Genomic DNA, 17,770 nt, shown 5'->3' with positions numbered 1-17,770 from the left:
TACGGGGCTCACTGGCTCTTTTTTTTGAGATCATCGACGAAGAGAAATCCGAATCTCCAAATGGAATGAAAATATGCAGCTCGAAGCAAATGTTCAAAGTTCTCTTTGATTATATTCACAATGATGCGAATTCTGTGATATACGGACTGCTCATGTTGTAACGACATAGGTGGTCACCAACAGAGCCTATGGAACCACCATGAAACGAACTAATTCTCTTAACTCCGAAAATATTCCTCTCATAGCAGATGGAAAACTTTTGAATACAAATCTGGACTTTTTTTTATAAATAAAGTATATAGACTAGAATTAAACAATTTTTTTCGATCCGAAACTAACATCCAAACTAAAACAATTTTATTAATTAGAAAAAAAAAAAAGAAAGCTTATTTTGACATGCGGATCTGGTCCTTCGGCTGTCAACAGTCGGGCAAACGGCTGACGGCGATGACTTCATCAGAACCGAAATCAGAACGAAATTCAGGCGGACACAGTTGTATCATTTGAGGCGTGTCCCTTGTTGCATGAGGCAGCCAGGCACTAGAATGCCTACCATGCTGACATTTTAATGTCTCTCCTTACGTCGCACTCGAATCAAGTTCTGAAGTCAAAGTCTGCTGTTAAAATTATAGAATCAAAATGTTTGTCGGGTGAGAAGAAACTTTCAATAAATATCATATCACACTTTACGAACCTCTTGCAACAATTATATGGATCGAAAAGTTGAACAATTGACCGAAAAACATAAGCTACGGTTTTCCATTCCAGAAGCATTTCATAAGAACGAGGTTTGCTTATTTCTTTGAAATATTCGTACCATTGATTAACATTTTCCACATAATTTATGTAATCTGCTCTGACTTTTTCGTGGTACATGGCAGAATGTCACAAACCTGGAAGTTGAATCCTGAGCCTTCCGATGTTCTTCAGCGCTAAAGAGACTGATTGTATGTAGCTTTACTACAAACGGAAAAAGGATGTATTCAAACTTTCATTTAACTGCTATAATGCGCATCGGATGTAAATCGTCCGCTTGTGGTTAATGTAAATAAACGCAAAATGAACTTTAAATAATTGAAATAAAATATAAAATCTCAATGTTTAACAATAAGTTAACGAATCGAAAGAGTTCTCACGGTTTGACATTTGCATTATGAATATGATGATGGGAACTCAGCAGTGCAACCAATTTATCACCATTGGTGCCAGTTTCACGGAGGACCGTAGATGTGTGCCAAAAAAAGATCGTGACTGTCATGTCTGGAAATTCGTTTGTGGTGTCAGTATGCAATCAAAACAGTAGTAGCTCAAGATTAATAGTTGAAATACGAGAATTTGTATGTCGGCTACATACTGTGCTATTTCAACCGTTTCTTTTCAATAATTCTTACGTGCTAAATAAAATACTATTCAACTATCTGGCATTTGAATAAAATAATTAGTGTGACATGTATAATCTTTTTATATATTTTGTACAAGAATACATATGCATATTTAAATCATCATTTTATTAAGCCTGTATTGACAAGCTCTGATCGTGTAAAATGAGTGCTTGCTATTGGTCGTCCATAGTTACAGTACATAACAAACAACGAAAAATTGGAATCGGAACAGCTGGAATGAAAAAGCGGTGTGCTTACACAGACTGTAAATATTTTTCCTTCTTTGGAATAGGAAAAATAGGTAATAATAAATGCGCCCAAGAGATCCTTATTATTTTGGAAGGCTGCAAAGTGAAAATAGTGGGTGAAAAGAGTGACGAATCATAATAATTACCGTAAACTTTCTAGTGGATAATTCTATCGATTGCATACCAGTGGAGCAGACAGAAAACCGATTGAATCCAAAATGTCATCGAGCATGAGGTCTTCGTGAGTATTGTTGGGGTCTATATGAGGCGTCCAAGCCGATGTGCGTTCTTCTCACACTTTATCGACGTAATTTGAATTTCGGCAATATAATTTTCGGTAAATATAAAAAATAGAGGGAATTTTGCTCTACCTCAACCTCCTGATAAAAAAGATATTTTTATATCTATTAGAAGTGCACAAATACCAACGAGATACATTTTCTTGTTATGAAATACGTTATTAGTTTTTATAGAATTAATTTGTTACCACGGAAAGTAATATGGAAAATGTAACGTTCTTTTAACATTTGTGTTTATGAGTTTTGTTCAGAAAACAAGAATAGCTGGTATCTTATAGTGCTTACTCTTGGCTTATTCAATTTTACTTGTAATTATCATTTTAAACTTACGAACACTTCACATTGTCTAATACTATGCACAAGGAAGTGAAATTGGTCCCAAGTGAGTTGTTCGAAAGATCTTACCGATTACGTTATTTTTGAAAAAATGTATTGCACTCTATTGAAAAAAGGACCGATTTTATTTACATTTCATGCTCATTAAAAATCTTCAAACATGTTATTTGGTTTCGTTTGTTAGTATTTCAGTCAGTCTCGTTCTCTCGTAACCTACCCTAATCAATGGTAACGGCATATACAAAATTCGCGTCCCTTCATCAGTAATTCAAGTAACATAAATTTGTCGTTACCATCCACCCAGTACATGGCAACAAACTTGTGTACATATCATTAGTTTTTAGTCTAGTCAAACAGTTTATTAATACTGGTTTAGTCATCTTTCGAAGAAGCACAATTTTAGAATAGATAGTATTTGCATTAGAAGTGACTACCATTTGAAGTTATAAACGATGAGGTGGAACAATTTTTTGCATTATATATTTCCAATTAACAAGTACGCAATTTCAGGATTTCACTACGTAGTATGGAAAGTTTGTACTCAAACAAAAGTTCCAACTTTTCTGCATTACACCGGCGGAAAGCTGCTGCTGCTGCTAGGCAACCGGGGTTTGTGATAGCTTCAAGTAACGATGTACGACATCGGGTGATGTCGGCGCGTGTACTACGCTTCAAGCAGCTTCAAAATCAGTTAGAGGTCGCTCACCATCAAATTGCGGTATGAAACGAACATTGGAAATTCCAAAAATGATATTTGTTCTGTCACCATCGTTTCAGGAACTGACGAAAGATAATCGATTGTTGAGAGCTCTCCAGAAACGCCAGGACTCTGCCCTGTCCAAGTATGAAAATACTAACGCAGAACTGCCAAAATTATTGCACTCACACGCGGAGGAAATACGGACGTATCAAACTAAATATCGAAATCTACAAAACCAGAACAAAGAGTTGCTTAATAAACTAAAGCAAAAAGATGCTCATATCTTAACCATAACCGATCAGAACAAGCATCTTATTCAGTTAAACAAGGACAGGTGATTTGTAGCAAAAGCTGTAAATTAACGTGGAACATCAGTTCTTAGTTACTTTTCTAATTTTTCTAGGCATCTTGAGGAACGCGAGCGGTTAACTGAGCGCGTACGGGATCTCGAAACACGTTTGATTGAGAAAGACAATGATGCCAAAATGCTAGCGAGACGACTACAGCTAGAAACAAAAAATTTCAAGGGACAGTTCCAGCAAGAGATTCTTAAACAGCGCGAGCTTGGACAAAAATTGGAACGAGCGCACAATGAAATTCAACGCCTAAACTCCGTCATAGAGGTACATATTTAAATACAAAATAGTTCAGAAAATCCGAAATGGTAAGGTTCTACCTAAAGTCTTTGGAAAACAGCTATTGTTGAACAAGATAGATAGATAAATTTTCGTGAAAAACATCGTTATATTTATAAAAATGAACCAAATGATCTGATATTCTATTTTTGAAAACTGCTTTTTCCTTTTGTAACAATAACTGTTTTCTTAAGATCGTAAAAAAGACCTTAAACAATGACTTCTTCATTCGAAAATTATACCTTGGACAGCACAGAAAATATACATCATATTTTACAAATATTAGCATTAGCATTAGCATTAGCATTAGAGACTATACATCATATTGTACAAATATTTACGTAAAATGCAATGTACTAGTTTTGTAACAACCGTCATAATATTTGTGATAATCATAAACTAAATATTTTTTCGAATCCTTGACGAATGTTGTACTTTTTCCTACTGGGCTGCGTCATTTCAATTGAGATGGTGTTGCCCAATGTAACTAATTGAAAGTGCAAAATCATTTTAAATAGAGCAGATGCAACTACATAAGATTTTTTTTAATAAGTTTCATAATTGATTCGTTATACTCTCGTATAACTATAAATATAACATTGTTTTTGGTTATTATTTAAGATAGTTTCAAAATTAATTTTACAAGTGCATATGAACGTTTGTAAAACATATATATTTAAACGTAACTTCAATTTCTCTCTAGCAAATATGATTGATTTGTCGAACATACGAGATGTATCATAACCTTAGTGTATAAGTAAAACAAGTTGCACAATTGTTATTTGTACAAATTATGAAGAAATTTTGCTCGATCGGAGAAAGTATGAGAATGAATGAGTGCAAGGTCTATTGCTAGTAGACTTAATATTATTTGGCTTTCTTCTTCACAATAGTTACTCTGCTTAGTATCACACCCTGTCAGCTTGGAGCGAAATCAATCTTCAGTTCGGCAACGCCATCGCACGGCATCACATTCAACATATCATGTCAATTGTATGTGTGCGCAGCACTGCTATTTGACATTTCTCTCCCCTCCTTCTATGTATGAGATTCGATGCGGACTCACCGGAGGGCGACATGCTCGCAAAAAAGAATGTTGCCAATGATTTGTTCGGGAAATGGGAGAGCTGCATATCTTGTTAATATGATGTCTTTGTTAGTAAGAAGATTCTTTTTAGTGGAATACTGTGTCCCAAAACTCACTGTAATGACACAAAAAGTCGAACTTTTTAATTTGAAGAAATCTGTTTTTGAAGCCTTCTAATAATTTTGTCTTAGACCTAAACTTTCTTTCTCATATAGTTTACGATCCGATTACGATTTTATGTATGACGTATGGCTTGACATCTTGTTATTGTAAAGTTACAAGCTTAACTCCACGTTCAGTTGCATCATTTACTTTTTGTTATAGTTATAGCTTTCTTACAATCCAGCGCAATTGAAAACTGACTATTTAGAACTTTTGTTCAGGAAAACAGTTGATGCATTCATTATTTTGAAAAATTCACTAGATATGGTAATGTCTCCAGTAGTCATTTCAACTGCAGTAGTCATCTCATATACGAAAATCATCAGTTAGAGTGAGATCTGATGTCTCTGTTCGATAGATTGACCATAAGGGTAAGATAAATCGGAGCATTCGCTTTGAATTTTCGTGTTCCTATAACAGCAGTATTGAATATTTTTTTAATTATTTTTTGTGCGGTATTGTTTTCTACAGCTGTAGCCAAGATATTTTATCCGGTTTTATCACAATTCGTTGATTGAGTAATCGCAAAATAATGTTGCGAGTCTACTAATGAGAAAACTATTTGCAAAATAGCCATAATTATATGACGAAATTCGAAATAGTCGATAACTCATTCAAATCGCCAGCTTTGAGCAGAATTTGGCCATAATCAATTCGCTCTTTTTCATGCTTTCGTCCTGATCGTGGTGATTTACTTGGACTCTTTAAAGGCTCGAAATCTTATTTTTACTCTCCGCTTTGCTTTCAGACGCCGAGTTGAGATTTTTGTTTGTCTTTTGTAATATAAATTATCTTTCGTAGTATACTTAATAGAAAGTTCAATGTAAACGTTATTCATATCGAGTATTCTGTATATGTGGGTAAAATGTATATAAATATTTGAATGAAAATGGTCAAGCCATGGTAGATGGTTGATTGCAAGAATGAGTTCTGCACTAATTGAATAAATATTTCTAAATTTTTCTAAATTTTCTAACTTATTAGAATTAAATTATAAGAAAAAGTGAATGAAGCAGTTTCATTTTAGGTTGCAAGTTGCTAACTCTTGAAACGTAACTTATTTCCAACGTGTAAACTAGACATTACGGAATATACACATATCAACTTCTTATTTACAGATTTATGAGAAACGAACTCCTTCAACTTTATTGAAGAACAGTAGCTTTTTGATGAAGTCTCCTAAACCAACATCTGGCCAACTTGCTCGAATACCAAACGGTTCACCAACAAAACCCGCATTTCCGGTATGTTTTTTAACCTATTGAACTTGAGAATGAGGTCCTTCTAATCATAACCTTCAGTTACAGAGCCTTGCTGAGCCAGTTCCTGTGACAACTATGGAGATTTCTCCAAAAAAACATCTTGATGAAGGCGACGGTGATCATCGAATGATCAATGTTAGTCCCCAAACACTGCGGCCGTTGGGCGTGATTGAAGATCCGACACCTGCTGTTACCCCCGCCAAATTGAATAAGACGAAGAAAAAACATTCAATTGCAACGGTTTCCGAAGAACAAAACAATAAACATCAAGCAAGCAACGATCAGCAACCAAACCATCAGCTTGACGAAACATTCTGTAAGGAATTCAATCAATATGCTCTTCAACAGGAAACCGAGTTTGACGAAGTGATCGAAAACGAACTTTCTAGATTGAAAGAAGACATTTCATTTGAGGGACATGCAAACGGTATCTTACAAAGAAAAAAACACTTCGTCACGACTGAAGTTTCCTACGAAGAAGATTACGAACCGGAATTATATCCTGAAGAAAATATTGGAACAAAATCTGCAATCTATGACCATAAACTACACATTACTGAACTGGAAGAGCAAATTCGAAATATGGGCGGTCCATTATTGAATGGCATAGATTCCAAATGTCTCAATGGCAAGAAAAGTGCCTCGTCTAGCGATACGGACCAAGATTCTAATACAAGCACTAACATAAGCAGAGACTCGTCATCTAAAGAATTTGAGTCCATGAAACGAGAAATACGTCAAAGCATATTAAAGAAAGAATGCTTATTGGATACAATCTGCGATGAGATTAACGGCAAGGATTCACATCCAAAGTCGCATATCGGACGTCCGAAAGACTACCAAAAGCGATCGTTAATTGATCCGAAAAAGAAGAAAAATTTACTTGAAGCGCTTAAAGCGATTGATGGTGAAAGTTTTGACAAATAATTTCGTGTCCAATAAGAATGTTGCCATGTATTTTATTAGCAATTTTCTTCGGTAAGGAGTGAGTATTTATGACTGTCTGATGAAACGAATTGTATATATTTCTATGGTTGCAGTTATTGAAATAAATCTTTATTTTCAATGTTCAAAATTTATTGGTTATGCCGAAAAGAACATAACAACCACTTTTATTCTGAATAACGTCGTAATGATTTTTGGATCGAATATAGATCGGTCAAAAACTGGTTGATCATTAATGCGAAAAAATCCTAATTGATGGCCCATATTACCGGTGTCACTACACGGTGAAAATCAAGTGAAGTGATTGTAACCCTTATTATTGGTATCACTTCACCGTAAAAACTAAGTGACGTGAATGATCTATATTATTACGGAAGTCGCTTCAGGTTATTATGAACATCACGTTACCAACATTTTTTTGGAAAAGGGACCGTTCATAAGCCCCGTAGATACACTAGGGGGAGAGGTGGTCTCACGAAAGTCTACGTTAGTCTACGAGGGGGGATGGGTTTTTTAAATAAAGTCTATGTAGTCTCATAATTATTTGTAAAATTTTTCAAGACATTCAGATTAATTAACAGCCCATGCGTTTCCTTCGATTGATTGAAAAAAAAAACCATTAAAAACAGTTGGACCAAATGCACGATACGTGCAAGCTAAACTGACTTAGAACATAAAATGTTTTGATAAATACTAATCGTTGTGTTTAAATTTATTCGAAATAAAATTTAAACGTATAGAAATGAATGTATTTATGAAAAAATGTATGGGTGTGTAATGTCAGAGACATAACTGGATGTCGTGAATATGAATAAAATTGACACTCTTTCTTTATACTTCCGAATATCAATTAGTTGATCGATTGTGTAAATTGTGCAAGTTTTCTCCCTTTTTACTACTAGAATTTGAAACGATACACCTAAAGTACAGATTAGTTACATTAAACATACTGACTCACCATTCTATATTACGAAATAATCAGTATAGTTCTTTATGATAAAATAATGGTGGTTCTGAAAAGAACCTTTTATGAAGGCGTACGTGATGGAGAGTGACGAGTTGAGTTCGAATCTATTCTGAGACGGTGCTATGCATTTTATATAGCAAATCAGCAGAAAGTTCTACTACAAACTAAAACTGGTTGAAAAATGTGCCGTATACAGTATAGTGAAGTAAATTTTTGCATAATTCTTTGGATATACAATTATTGTTCTAAACATTAACATACAGAATTTTGATGTTCCTTTCGGATTTGAATATTTCAGTGAAAAAAACTATCAAAATGCCGCACAGGATTAATTTCTGGCATTCAAAATGGCCAAATTGTGTATTTTTTCAAGATATTAAACACTATTGCGAGTTTTGCACTCCGAAAATTGCACGAAGCTATTCGAAATTATCCCATATTTGCACTACACTGATGGTTGTGATTTCCGATATGCAAAGAAGCAATCTTTATAGTTACAAGAAGGGCTGATTTTGCATAATGTTCCCCATTGTTCATTTTTCGTTGTATTTTGCTTCAATGCAAACGACCAGCAGTAGGATGACGCGATCGATCTTCCATGACAGGAAACTGGCTCTGTAACCTGAGCGTTTGAGGCTTTATACCACGCTGAAGGTCTGCTTCATTGCCGGCTGCTCCTCCTGACGACCGAAATCCAAATGAGAACACAATCTGAGAGTTTGAGGTTTTGTACCACGCAAACTGATGCTCCCGACAATTAAAGTCCAAATAAACATATTTTTTGCATAAATATCTGTTTATTAATCTTATTTGTGTGTATTACATCAACATTATACAGTACAAGTGTTTTGACACTTTGGCCTTTCATCTTTGTTGTTCATACGATTCGTTATTAATAATAGGTTTTTTAGTTACTCTTGTTTTACATACTAATGTTTAATCATAATATTTATTTTTATTATTTATAAAATATCTACCTACTTATAACTCCCTAACCTAATACGTACAAATTTTGAATTATTTGTATTACAGAGATTGAGCACCTCTCTTCAAATTTCGTGCAGTATTGTTCGAATTTTTGTTCTACATAGTATATCCAGTGAGGCCATCTCATGTACTTCACTAGTCCTTGTCCAAGGAGGTAGATTTAGAATCATCTTTAAGATCTTACTTTGAATGCGCTGAAGCCTAAGTTTGTGTGTTCGTGCACAGTCCCGCCAAACAGGGACTGCGTATTCAATTGCGGGGTAGATGATTTGTTTATAGACAGCCATCTGATACTTCAGGCACAGTTTAGATGTTCTACAAATCAGCGGATACAGAGACCTAATGAGTATGCTGCATTTTTGAACGATTTTGTCAACATGTGACCTAAATATCAGATGTCTCTCAAAGGTGAGTCCTTCATCATAACTTCATCGGACCATTGAATAACCTCATCACCGAATCGTATTCGGCATTCGTCTGATGGAACAAGTTTTGGAGATCTTGAATGTGGAAACAAGATGACCTGAGTTTTTGCTGCATTGATCACAATTTTCCAGCTTGTAAAATATTCCGTTAAAGCGTCCAGACCTGTCTGTAGTTTATTCTTCAGAGCAATAATACACGACCTTTGTAAAGAATGGCAGTATCATCAGCAAATTGTGACAGAACACCACCACCCGGAAGAGGTGGGATGTCTGATGTAAAAATGTTGTATAGAATGGGACCAAGGATACTTCCCTGGGGTACACCAGCAGGAATAGTAAATCTTTCTGATAGTGCATTATTCAGAGAAACCTGGAATGCTCTATCTGCACATTATCGAATGCCTTTTCAATATGCAATATTGCCATGGCAGTCGTTTCGGACACTGATTTGTTTTGCTGGAAGACGATGTTAACCCTTGTGAGCTGGTGGATGGTGGATCTTCCTTTCCGGAACCCAAACTGTTCTTCCAGTAATATATCCTGTTCATCTGCGAAAGCAAGAATTCGCCTTTGTATTGACTTTTCAAACAGCTTGGATAGGGCAGAGAGTAAGCTGATTGGCCGATAGCTCTTGGAAAAGGACGGATCTTTCCCGGTTTCAAAACTGGGATAACTTTAGCTAACTTCCACATTGAAGGAATGTAACCAAGCTCCCAGCAATTTTAGCTAAGAAAACAAATGAGCGAATACTCCAATGTTTCAGCTCAACGTTGAATGTGTTGGCGAAACCGGGGGCCTTCATATTTTTGGATTTTTTTCACAATAGCCATGTTGAGTCCTAAATTGTGAGAGCACACAAACTGCTGGCCTAGAGCATTTGCCTTCTCTACTGGTGTGATTAAAGGTATTCCTTCAGCTGCGTCCTGGGGTGACATCATAGGAGGATTAGGCTTCGGTTTTTTCTTAATCATTTTCGTTAAGGACCAGAATGGCTTTGAATGTGGGAGAATTTCTCGAAGCTTTTGCTGGAAGTTCCTCTTGCGAAACTCAGTTATCCTTTCCTGGATTATCCTAGTTAAGTTGTTATAAGAGGTCTTCTTATCTAGGATGCCAGTTCGTTGATACTGTCTCCGGTAGATATTTCGAAGTCGGATGAACTCGGCATATGTTGTACTGGAACCGTCCTATGACGAGCGACTGTGATTGAATGCTGGAAGGAAGATAGGGCCGCATCGATTTCCATCGGGGAATCTAGTGACAAATATTAATAAGTTGGTCGGCGATTTGTTGAATTCGGACCCAATCGGTGCGATAATAGTTCCTCCGAGGTTGAATAGACACTGTTTCTGGTGAAGAGCCCAACGTCAATGTTACTGGAAAGTGGTCGGAAGAGAGCTCGTTGAAGACAACCGGAGCGCTGTCTATGGCGATATTGCTGATGAATATATACAAAATGGAATGACCTCCCGATCTGGAAAGTCGCGTTGGTTGATCCGGAGCGAGGATGTTGTATTGTCCAGTTTCGTAATTTTCGGCAAGTACGAATCCGTTTCGATTCTGTCTTTTGTTTTCCCACAGCTCATGCCGTGCGTTCAGGTCCCCAGCAATGATGAAATTGCTCTGTCGTCGAGTGAGCATAGCCAGATCTCGCTTCAATAATGCACCGTACCACGTACAATCTCGAAGATTGGTTTGTTTGGGGCAGTACGCTGCAATGATGATAATGGGTCCCATCGTCGTTGTAATCTCAATTCCGATGGCTTCTATAAGTTGCAATTTAAGGTGACCGTGGATAGAAGCCAAGGAAAATAAATGTAAAAGTATTGGCGAGACAATACTTTCTCATATCGTGATAATATTTGTGAGTAGAGAGGGATGGAATAATAATATTTGTGTGATGAATGGAGTACAGTTGCAAGAACAAAATGTAAACATCGAAATTATTCAAATCACCTATCAGAACAGACTGAACTTAATTCATCTTCATGTTCATTCTGAAGTTAATAAATTACAATCATGCGACCAAAAGAATATAATGATTGTGCAAAAGAAGATAGTTTACTCTTTGCCTTCCGTCGACAAACTCATCGTGTTCAGATAGGAAGGTAACCTCACCCAGAGAAAAGTCAAGTGGCACTTCATGAGAGGGCTTGATGACAAAGTGACTATTTGCTCTGAAAATATTTATCAGGCAATTTCAAAGCTATAAATTCATATCAGTGCTGAAAAAATTCGTTATCACAATGGTGACTCGAGCTTACATTGAGACAACACATATATCATCGTCCACCCAACGACGATTGTCGCTAATTGAATCATAACAAGTATCATGACTGCCGAACCCTTTCAGTATCATTGGAAATTGATTTCATGAAAATGTAAACAAAAGTTATTCCCCTATCACCCGGCGATGAGCCAGTGATAGACGACAATATTTGTCTCATTCGACATTCAGTTGAACATCAACGGTATCATATTCATTCCTGAGAATCATCGTCAACCGGGTCGATTGGGCCCTTCCAATCATATGCAGTTCCCAGCGCCCTGGAGAACAAGTCTTTGTTTAATTTAATAAGTAAAATGTTTTCCAACGTATCTTTCCCAAGGCCAGTGCGTTGATTAGAGAGAACCAAGGCAAGGGCACTGAAAGACCGTTCAACAGAGACTTGGTTCGATGGTGTGGATAGTACAACCATTGCTACTGCATATATCTCTGGGTGCGTAGTCTTACGGCGCAACCAATGGTCCCACACGTTGTAGTTATGTTTTTGGCGTGGCTCTAGGTCCAAAGACTTAACTTGTTGAGGAAACCCGGTCTCGCAACCAAGATTCACGGATTCACCTAACATTTGCATACTGATCAAAATCATCGGTAGACTCTGACGATTCTCTACTTGTACTAGCCGGTGTTTTACCCAGTTGGCAGATACGTTCCCATGTATCGACTATGTATTGCTGAATTTTATCTTTTTCCTCAGCCGTGAATATTTTAGAACCTCGATAGTTGAACCTTGGATCCAGGTATAATGCCATCTGGACCGCCTTCAATTGGCGCAAAACGTTCAATCTATTGTTCAACGACCGAAGTAAATGGGGACTGAAAGAGTTTTCGCGAACTTTCTGTACCTCACTCGTTGCCATCAGCCATGCCATATAGAAGTCAGATAACGACACGTGCTTCTCTTGCATTTGCTTTGTGCAGATGTACAACGGCTTAAACGTATCATAGTAATGCTCAATGAACGACCATTGATTGGAAAGGTCTAGTTCGGGAAAATTATCGGCCAACTGGTTAAAAAACCTTTTTTGGTGTACGAACGATTCCATCATTTTGAATATACCACCCCATCGTGTCCTACTCCAGACGGGTGGGTATGAAGCATCGTAGCTTTCAAACTCTGACCGGTACTTCACCAGCTTACATTTTCTAGCAACAGCAGTGATGGCTCGGATAGACTCATCGGATTTATCAACAACATCCAGTATTGCAAGCTGTAAGGTATGCACGGCACATCTCACAAGAGTAATCCTTTCGGACAGTTCATTGGCCAGTTCAGCAGTAACGTTTCGGTCACACTGTTGATCATCCTCTATCACATCCGACTCATCCAGCTCATCTATGTTCGTACCATCAGCCTGCTGCTCTGTAGGCATTACGTACGTATCATTGTTTAATTTTCTAACCGTTGCCACCATATTAGCCCCATTGTCGCATGTCACGGAAAATATGTTCTCAAGAGATAGCCCATAGTCGGCCAAAGTATCCATAACTTTTGATTTCAAGAACGCCGCTGTTTGACTTTCTTTGATTTCGATCATACCAAGGGTACGAATGACCACCTGCTCGTCTAGGGCATACTGTACATTGATGCCTAAGATATGGCGATTGTGTCGGGCAGCAGAATCTATTTTCAAGCAGACGAGCTTGCCTTTCATCTCATCTATCAACATTTCTTTTAGACGACAGGCAGTCTTCGAGAGATGACATTTCATTGTGACACGGTTCAAAGTGCACCCAAGAGTCGTTGTAATCGGTTTCAGTAAGTCTTTGAAGCCTTCCCACTCGAAGCAGGAAATAGGAAGATGATGGAAGGTCGTCAGCTTAACTGCTGACGCAATTAGTAACTGCCGGTCAATAGCTATTAAACGCTTAGGAATTACTCTTTCCTTCTTCTCCATTGGATAGGCAATTGTAAGGAGATTGTTTGCACATGCACGTTCCGTATGTACGGTACGAAAGTGACGGATGAAGTTGCCAGGGGCAAATCTACTCTGGACTTATGGACATCCTGATGCGGGATCGATGTTGCAGATAGCTTTATCGCCCTGTCTTACTACCAATGACGACGCAATGTCCGTCAGTGACCGTTGCAGCTTATTGCGGTCTGCTCTTGTTGTAGGGGCCATCGTATAAACACCACACAAAATTTAGTCGTTAATGGTTTAACTCTAAATACGCTCCTCTATGTAAACACACACACACTTGATAAATACTTTTTTGATCAATATTGAATTCGCACTATATCACTATAACCTTGTCTGAACCGGATTCGTTCGGAATACGATACGAAACCTGACAGACTCTCCCTCCTACGCCTTCGACAAGTGCCGGAAGCAACGGTGGTATCTCATTGTTGCCCGGGAGATAATATTTTACCCGAGCTCCCACCTATCTGGCAATGGGCCACGGTAGTGCACCACTTCACCAGCGCTCATATAGCTATTCGCCTATCTGTTCGTACCTGTCCCTCCAAACCGTAGTTGGCAATTCCAACAACCTACATATTTTCAGTTAGCTTTTCCAACAACCTATCCGATTTTTTTTCTTAGCTAAGTCCAACACTTTTTTAGTTATTCCAACAACCGATTTAGTTCAGTCAACACCCGCATTTTTTTTCCAAAACCCAGCTGTTTCACATATGGTAGTGCCGTCCCCGCTCTGTCGAATGCAATTGACGTGAGCGTAGTACGCAGGATAGGTGATAAGTTACGAACGTAGGCGCAATGCCTATCCGTGCGGGATATGTGCCAGTTCGTACATGGGTAACATGCTGGAAGGCCGCAGCATGAGAGGCATACGCTTAGTAAACCGGGTTGACCGGTTGCAACTTGGTCACATTTGTATGGAACAAAAAATTTGTGCGCAGATTTACCAAAACGGACTTCACGTCGTGAAAGTACGTCGCAAAACTACCAGAACGCACCATATGTCGTTACGTTCGTTTACCAAAGTAAGCCGTAACAACGATTTTAAATAATGCCTCTCGGTACGAACCATCACCATGAACACGTATATGGGCGGTCCGCTGTCTATGCCGCATCGATAGGCGTTAACGGTTAACACTGTATACATAACTACGGACGCGTATACGGGAGCGGTTCGCTGCATGTGCATCGCTGCTAGGCGTTAGCCATAGATACGTTTTCAACCAACCACCAATCTTAAACCACTCGTCCACTTAACAATTGTTACGACATGTACGACCCAGAACTTTATATCACTGGGTCGATGTGATCAACAGATGGAAACTTGGTCAAGTAACCCGGTTGCAAAAACTGGTATTAGTAATACGGTTAATACTGTCAGTAAAACTTTTCGCACTATATCACTATACCATATAGTGGTATAGTGCGACATTCTATGTCTCTTGCCAACTGATTCTACTCTGGTAATCGGTCCCGTGGATAGTACATGACCTAGTGGAGGTATCGTACTAGGACTGTATAGCACGTCTCGAACGACTTGATCGTTCGATGATGTGCTTATTTTTTTAAAGTTTTTTTCAAGTTTTTATTTACCATATATCACCATACTCGTCTAAGATGTTCCCATCAGTTTGCCATATGATGTATCATGAATGGCCCTTGTATTGGGATACATCCCCATACTCGTCTAAGATGTTCCCATCAGTTTGCCATATGATGTATCATGAATGGCCCTTGTAGTGGGATACATCCCCATACTCGTCTAAGATGTTCCCATCAGTTTGCCATATGATGTGGCATGAATGGCCCTTGTAGTGGGATACATCCCCATACTCGTCTAAGATGTTCCCATCAGTTTGCCATATGATGTACCATTAATGGCCCTTGTAGTGGGCATGTCAGCTAAACCGCCTTCTACGTTCCGGTCGGTCTGCCGCACGATGCGAGGCATAGTTGTCTCACTGACGGTACCGTAGTATACGGTTCCGCTGGTTGCGGTGGACCGACGCGTTAAAGTTATTACAAATCATGATAAAGTTGGCCTGTTTTGGCCACAAATCTATCTATAGGGGGACCACATTTCGGAACGTATGCGTCGAAAATATTGACTTTTGAGCCCAAAATATGCATTTTGAGCGTATGGTCAATTTGGTCCGGAGGGGGTGCATGCCATGTGAGTCGACCAACCATGGTGCGGTACACTACGGTTTGACTGGACAGGTTCGAACAGAGAGGCATAATGGCTATATGAGCGAGTCCAACCATGATGTTGTACACTACGGCTTGGCTGGACAGGTACGAACAGTGAGGCATAATGGCCAATGTTGCTCGAATATCAAAAATACAACGAATGTCAATGATCATCGCTCGCTTTCGTTCGCCTTTGTTCGAAAATCGTTCTGGTATTCGGACTTGTCCGTATATTCGGGCGCGAACGAAGCCGACGCTGCTTCGTTACTCGCACGAATATCTATTCCTTGCAGTTGTTATTCGTATTGGACATACCCCCGAATGACTTAACGCGAATATCGAACAATATTCATACAGCGATCATCGCCAAACCTAATTCGCGATGATCGTTCATGCTGTCTTTGAAACATGCAAATTCAGATGTTTCCCCCCGCACTATTACCATAGTCTTATGTGTATGTAATGAACAATATTCCAGCATTCTCCCATTGCTGCTACCCAACGAGATATGATGAATTTATTAGATGAAGAATGCTTCGCGAAGAATGGAAACCAACGATCTTCACCGTGACGCTATTCGATCCAACTCGAAGAATAAAATAAATGAACGAATGACAAACGAATGTATAAAACGAACATGCACGATGTATACCAGCAGCGAAGAATGTATTAGTATATTCGGGTTCTCTACGATTATTGCTTATTCCTTTTGCACCCTTCTCTCTTTCGAGCAGTGAATAGTTCAACGTTGTTCGAGACTGGCATATTCGAAAGCAGTATAATCACAGCGAGGAAGCGTGAATGAATTAGTTACACGAAGAATATTTGCAACATTGCGAACAGTGAGGCATAATGGCTATATGAGCGAGTCCAACCATGATGTTGTACATTACGGCTTGGCTGGACAGGTACGAACAGTGAGGCATAATGGCTATATGAGCGAGTCCAACCATGATGTTGTACATTACGGCTTGGCTGGACAGGTACGAACAGTGAGGCATAATGGCTATATGAGCGAGTCCAACCATGATGTTGTACATTACGGCTTGGCTGGACAGGTACGAACAGTGAGGCATAATGGCTATATGAGCGAGTCCAACCATGATGTTGTACATTACGGCTTGGCTGGACAGGTACGAACAGTGAGGCATAATGGCTATATGAGGGAGTCCAACCATGATGTGGTGCACTATGGTTTGGTCGGAGGAGGTACAAGTTAATGGTCGATCGGTTGGTTAAACAGACGGAAGCGTGTTCTGTCGCTCTGTCGAACCGACTCCGACTAATGCGAATAGGATTTAGGTGTCTGATGAATGTTATACGGCTACCACGTTATATGCGATAGCTAACGACAGTAGCAGGTATTATGATTCGTCCTGATTGGTGTACCATCATCAACCATGGGCAGTGGTTGAACCGTAGTCGGCCGTCAAAGATGGGAATCTTTTTTCGATTGTTTTGCTTGACATCTAGCACCGCGTACAATCGGGGTACGGCTAGTGTCTCATACGAACACGAATGTGCGAATTAAATACGTTGTGGTGAAATTCAATGGCACGGGATTTCGTATCCCAAGCCGTACTTTTTCTCTTGACACGAGAAGGGGAAGGAGGACGGTGATTTGATAGCTACCAAAGAACGGTGTTGAACGAAGGCGGCCATACCATAGTTCATACCAGATTTAATGGCTCATCACTGACTGACTGACTCGGACGAATTCTGGTTGATCCTACCAGTAATATACGCTTGTCTCAAAGGTTAAGCCATGCATGTCTAAGTACAAACAGATTTAATGTGAAACCGCATAAGGCTCAGTATAACAGCTATACTTTACAAGATCATTTAACTAGTTACTTGGATAACTGTGGAAAATCTAGAGCTAATACATGCCATAATGCAGGGACCTCGCGGAACCTGTGCAATTATTAGTCAAACCAAT

The 17,770-nt window shown here is 38.9% G+C and overlaps 1 protein-coding gene across 3 annotated transcripts; it reads left to right on the top strand.

Annotated features, from left to right (window-relative positions):
- Window positions 1–1,432: 1,432 nt before the first annotated feature.
- On the top strand, window positions 1,433–7,186 carry LOC131436378 (lebercilin-like protein). 3 transcript variants are annotated; one of them, XM_058605072.1, is made up of 7 exons: window positions 1,433–1,683; window positions 1,791–1,871; window positions 2,776–2,983; window positions 3,043–3,299; window positions 3,369–3,588; window positions 5,968–6,093; window positions 6,151–7,186. In XM_058605072.1, the coding sequence occupies exons 2-7, from the start codon at window positions 1,849–1,851 to the stop codon at window positions 7,036–7,038; spliced, it is 1,722 nt and encodes a 573-aa protein (XP_058461055.1). In that variant the 5' UTR covers window positions 1,433–1,683; window positions 1,791–1,848; the 3' UTR covers window positions 7,039–7,186. The 3 variants fall into 3 exon arrangements, with proteins under 3 accessions (XP_058461055.1, XP_058461057.1, XP_058461056.1); XM_058605074.1 differs by having other exon boundaries at window positions 1,791–1,967; XM_058605073.1 differs by lacking the exons at window positions 1,433–1,683; window positions 1,791–1,871 and adding an exon at window positions 2,281–2,722.
- Window positions 7,187–17,770: the final 10,584 nt, after the last annotated feature.

The sequence above is a fragment of the Malaya genurostris genome, chromosome 3 (genome assembly GCF_030247185.1).
Source record: "Malaya genurostris strain Urasoe2022 chromosome 3, Malgen_1.1, whole genome shotgun sequence".
Lineage (NCBI taxonomy): Eukaryota > Metazoa > Arthropoda > Insecta > Diptera > Culicidae > Malaya > Malaya genurostris.
The sequence above is the reverse complement of the archived record's forward strand: the minus strand, read 5'-3'. Positions and strand labels throughout refer to the sequence as shown.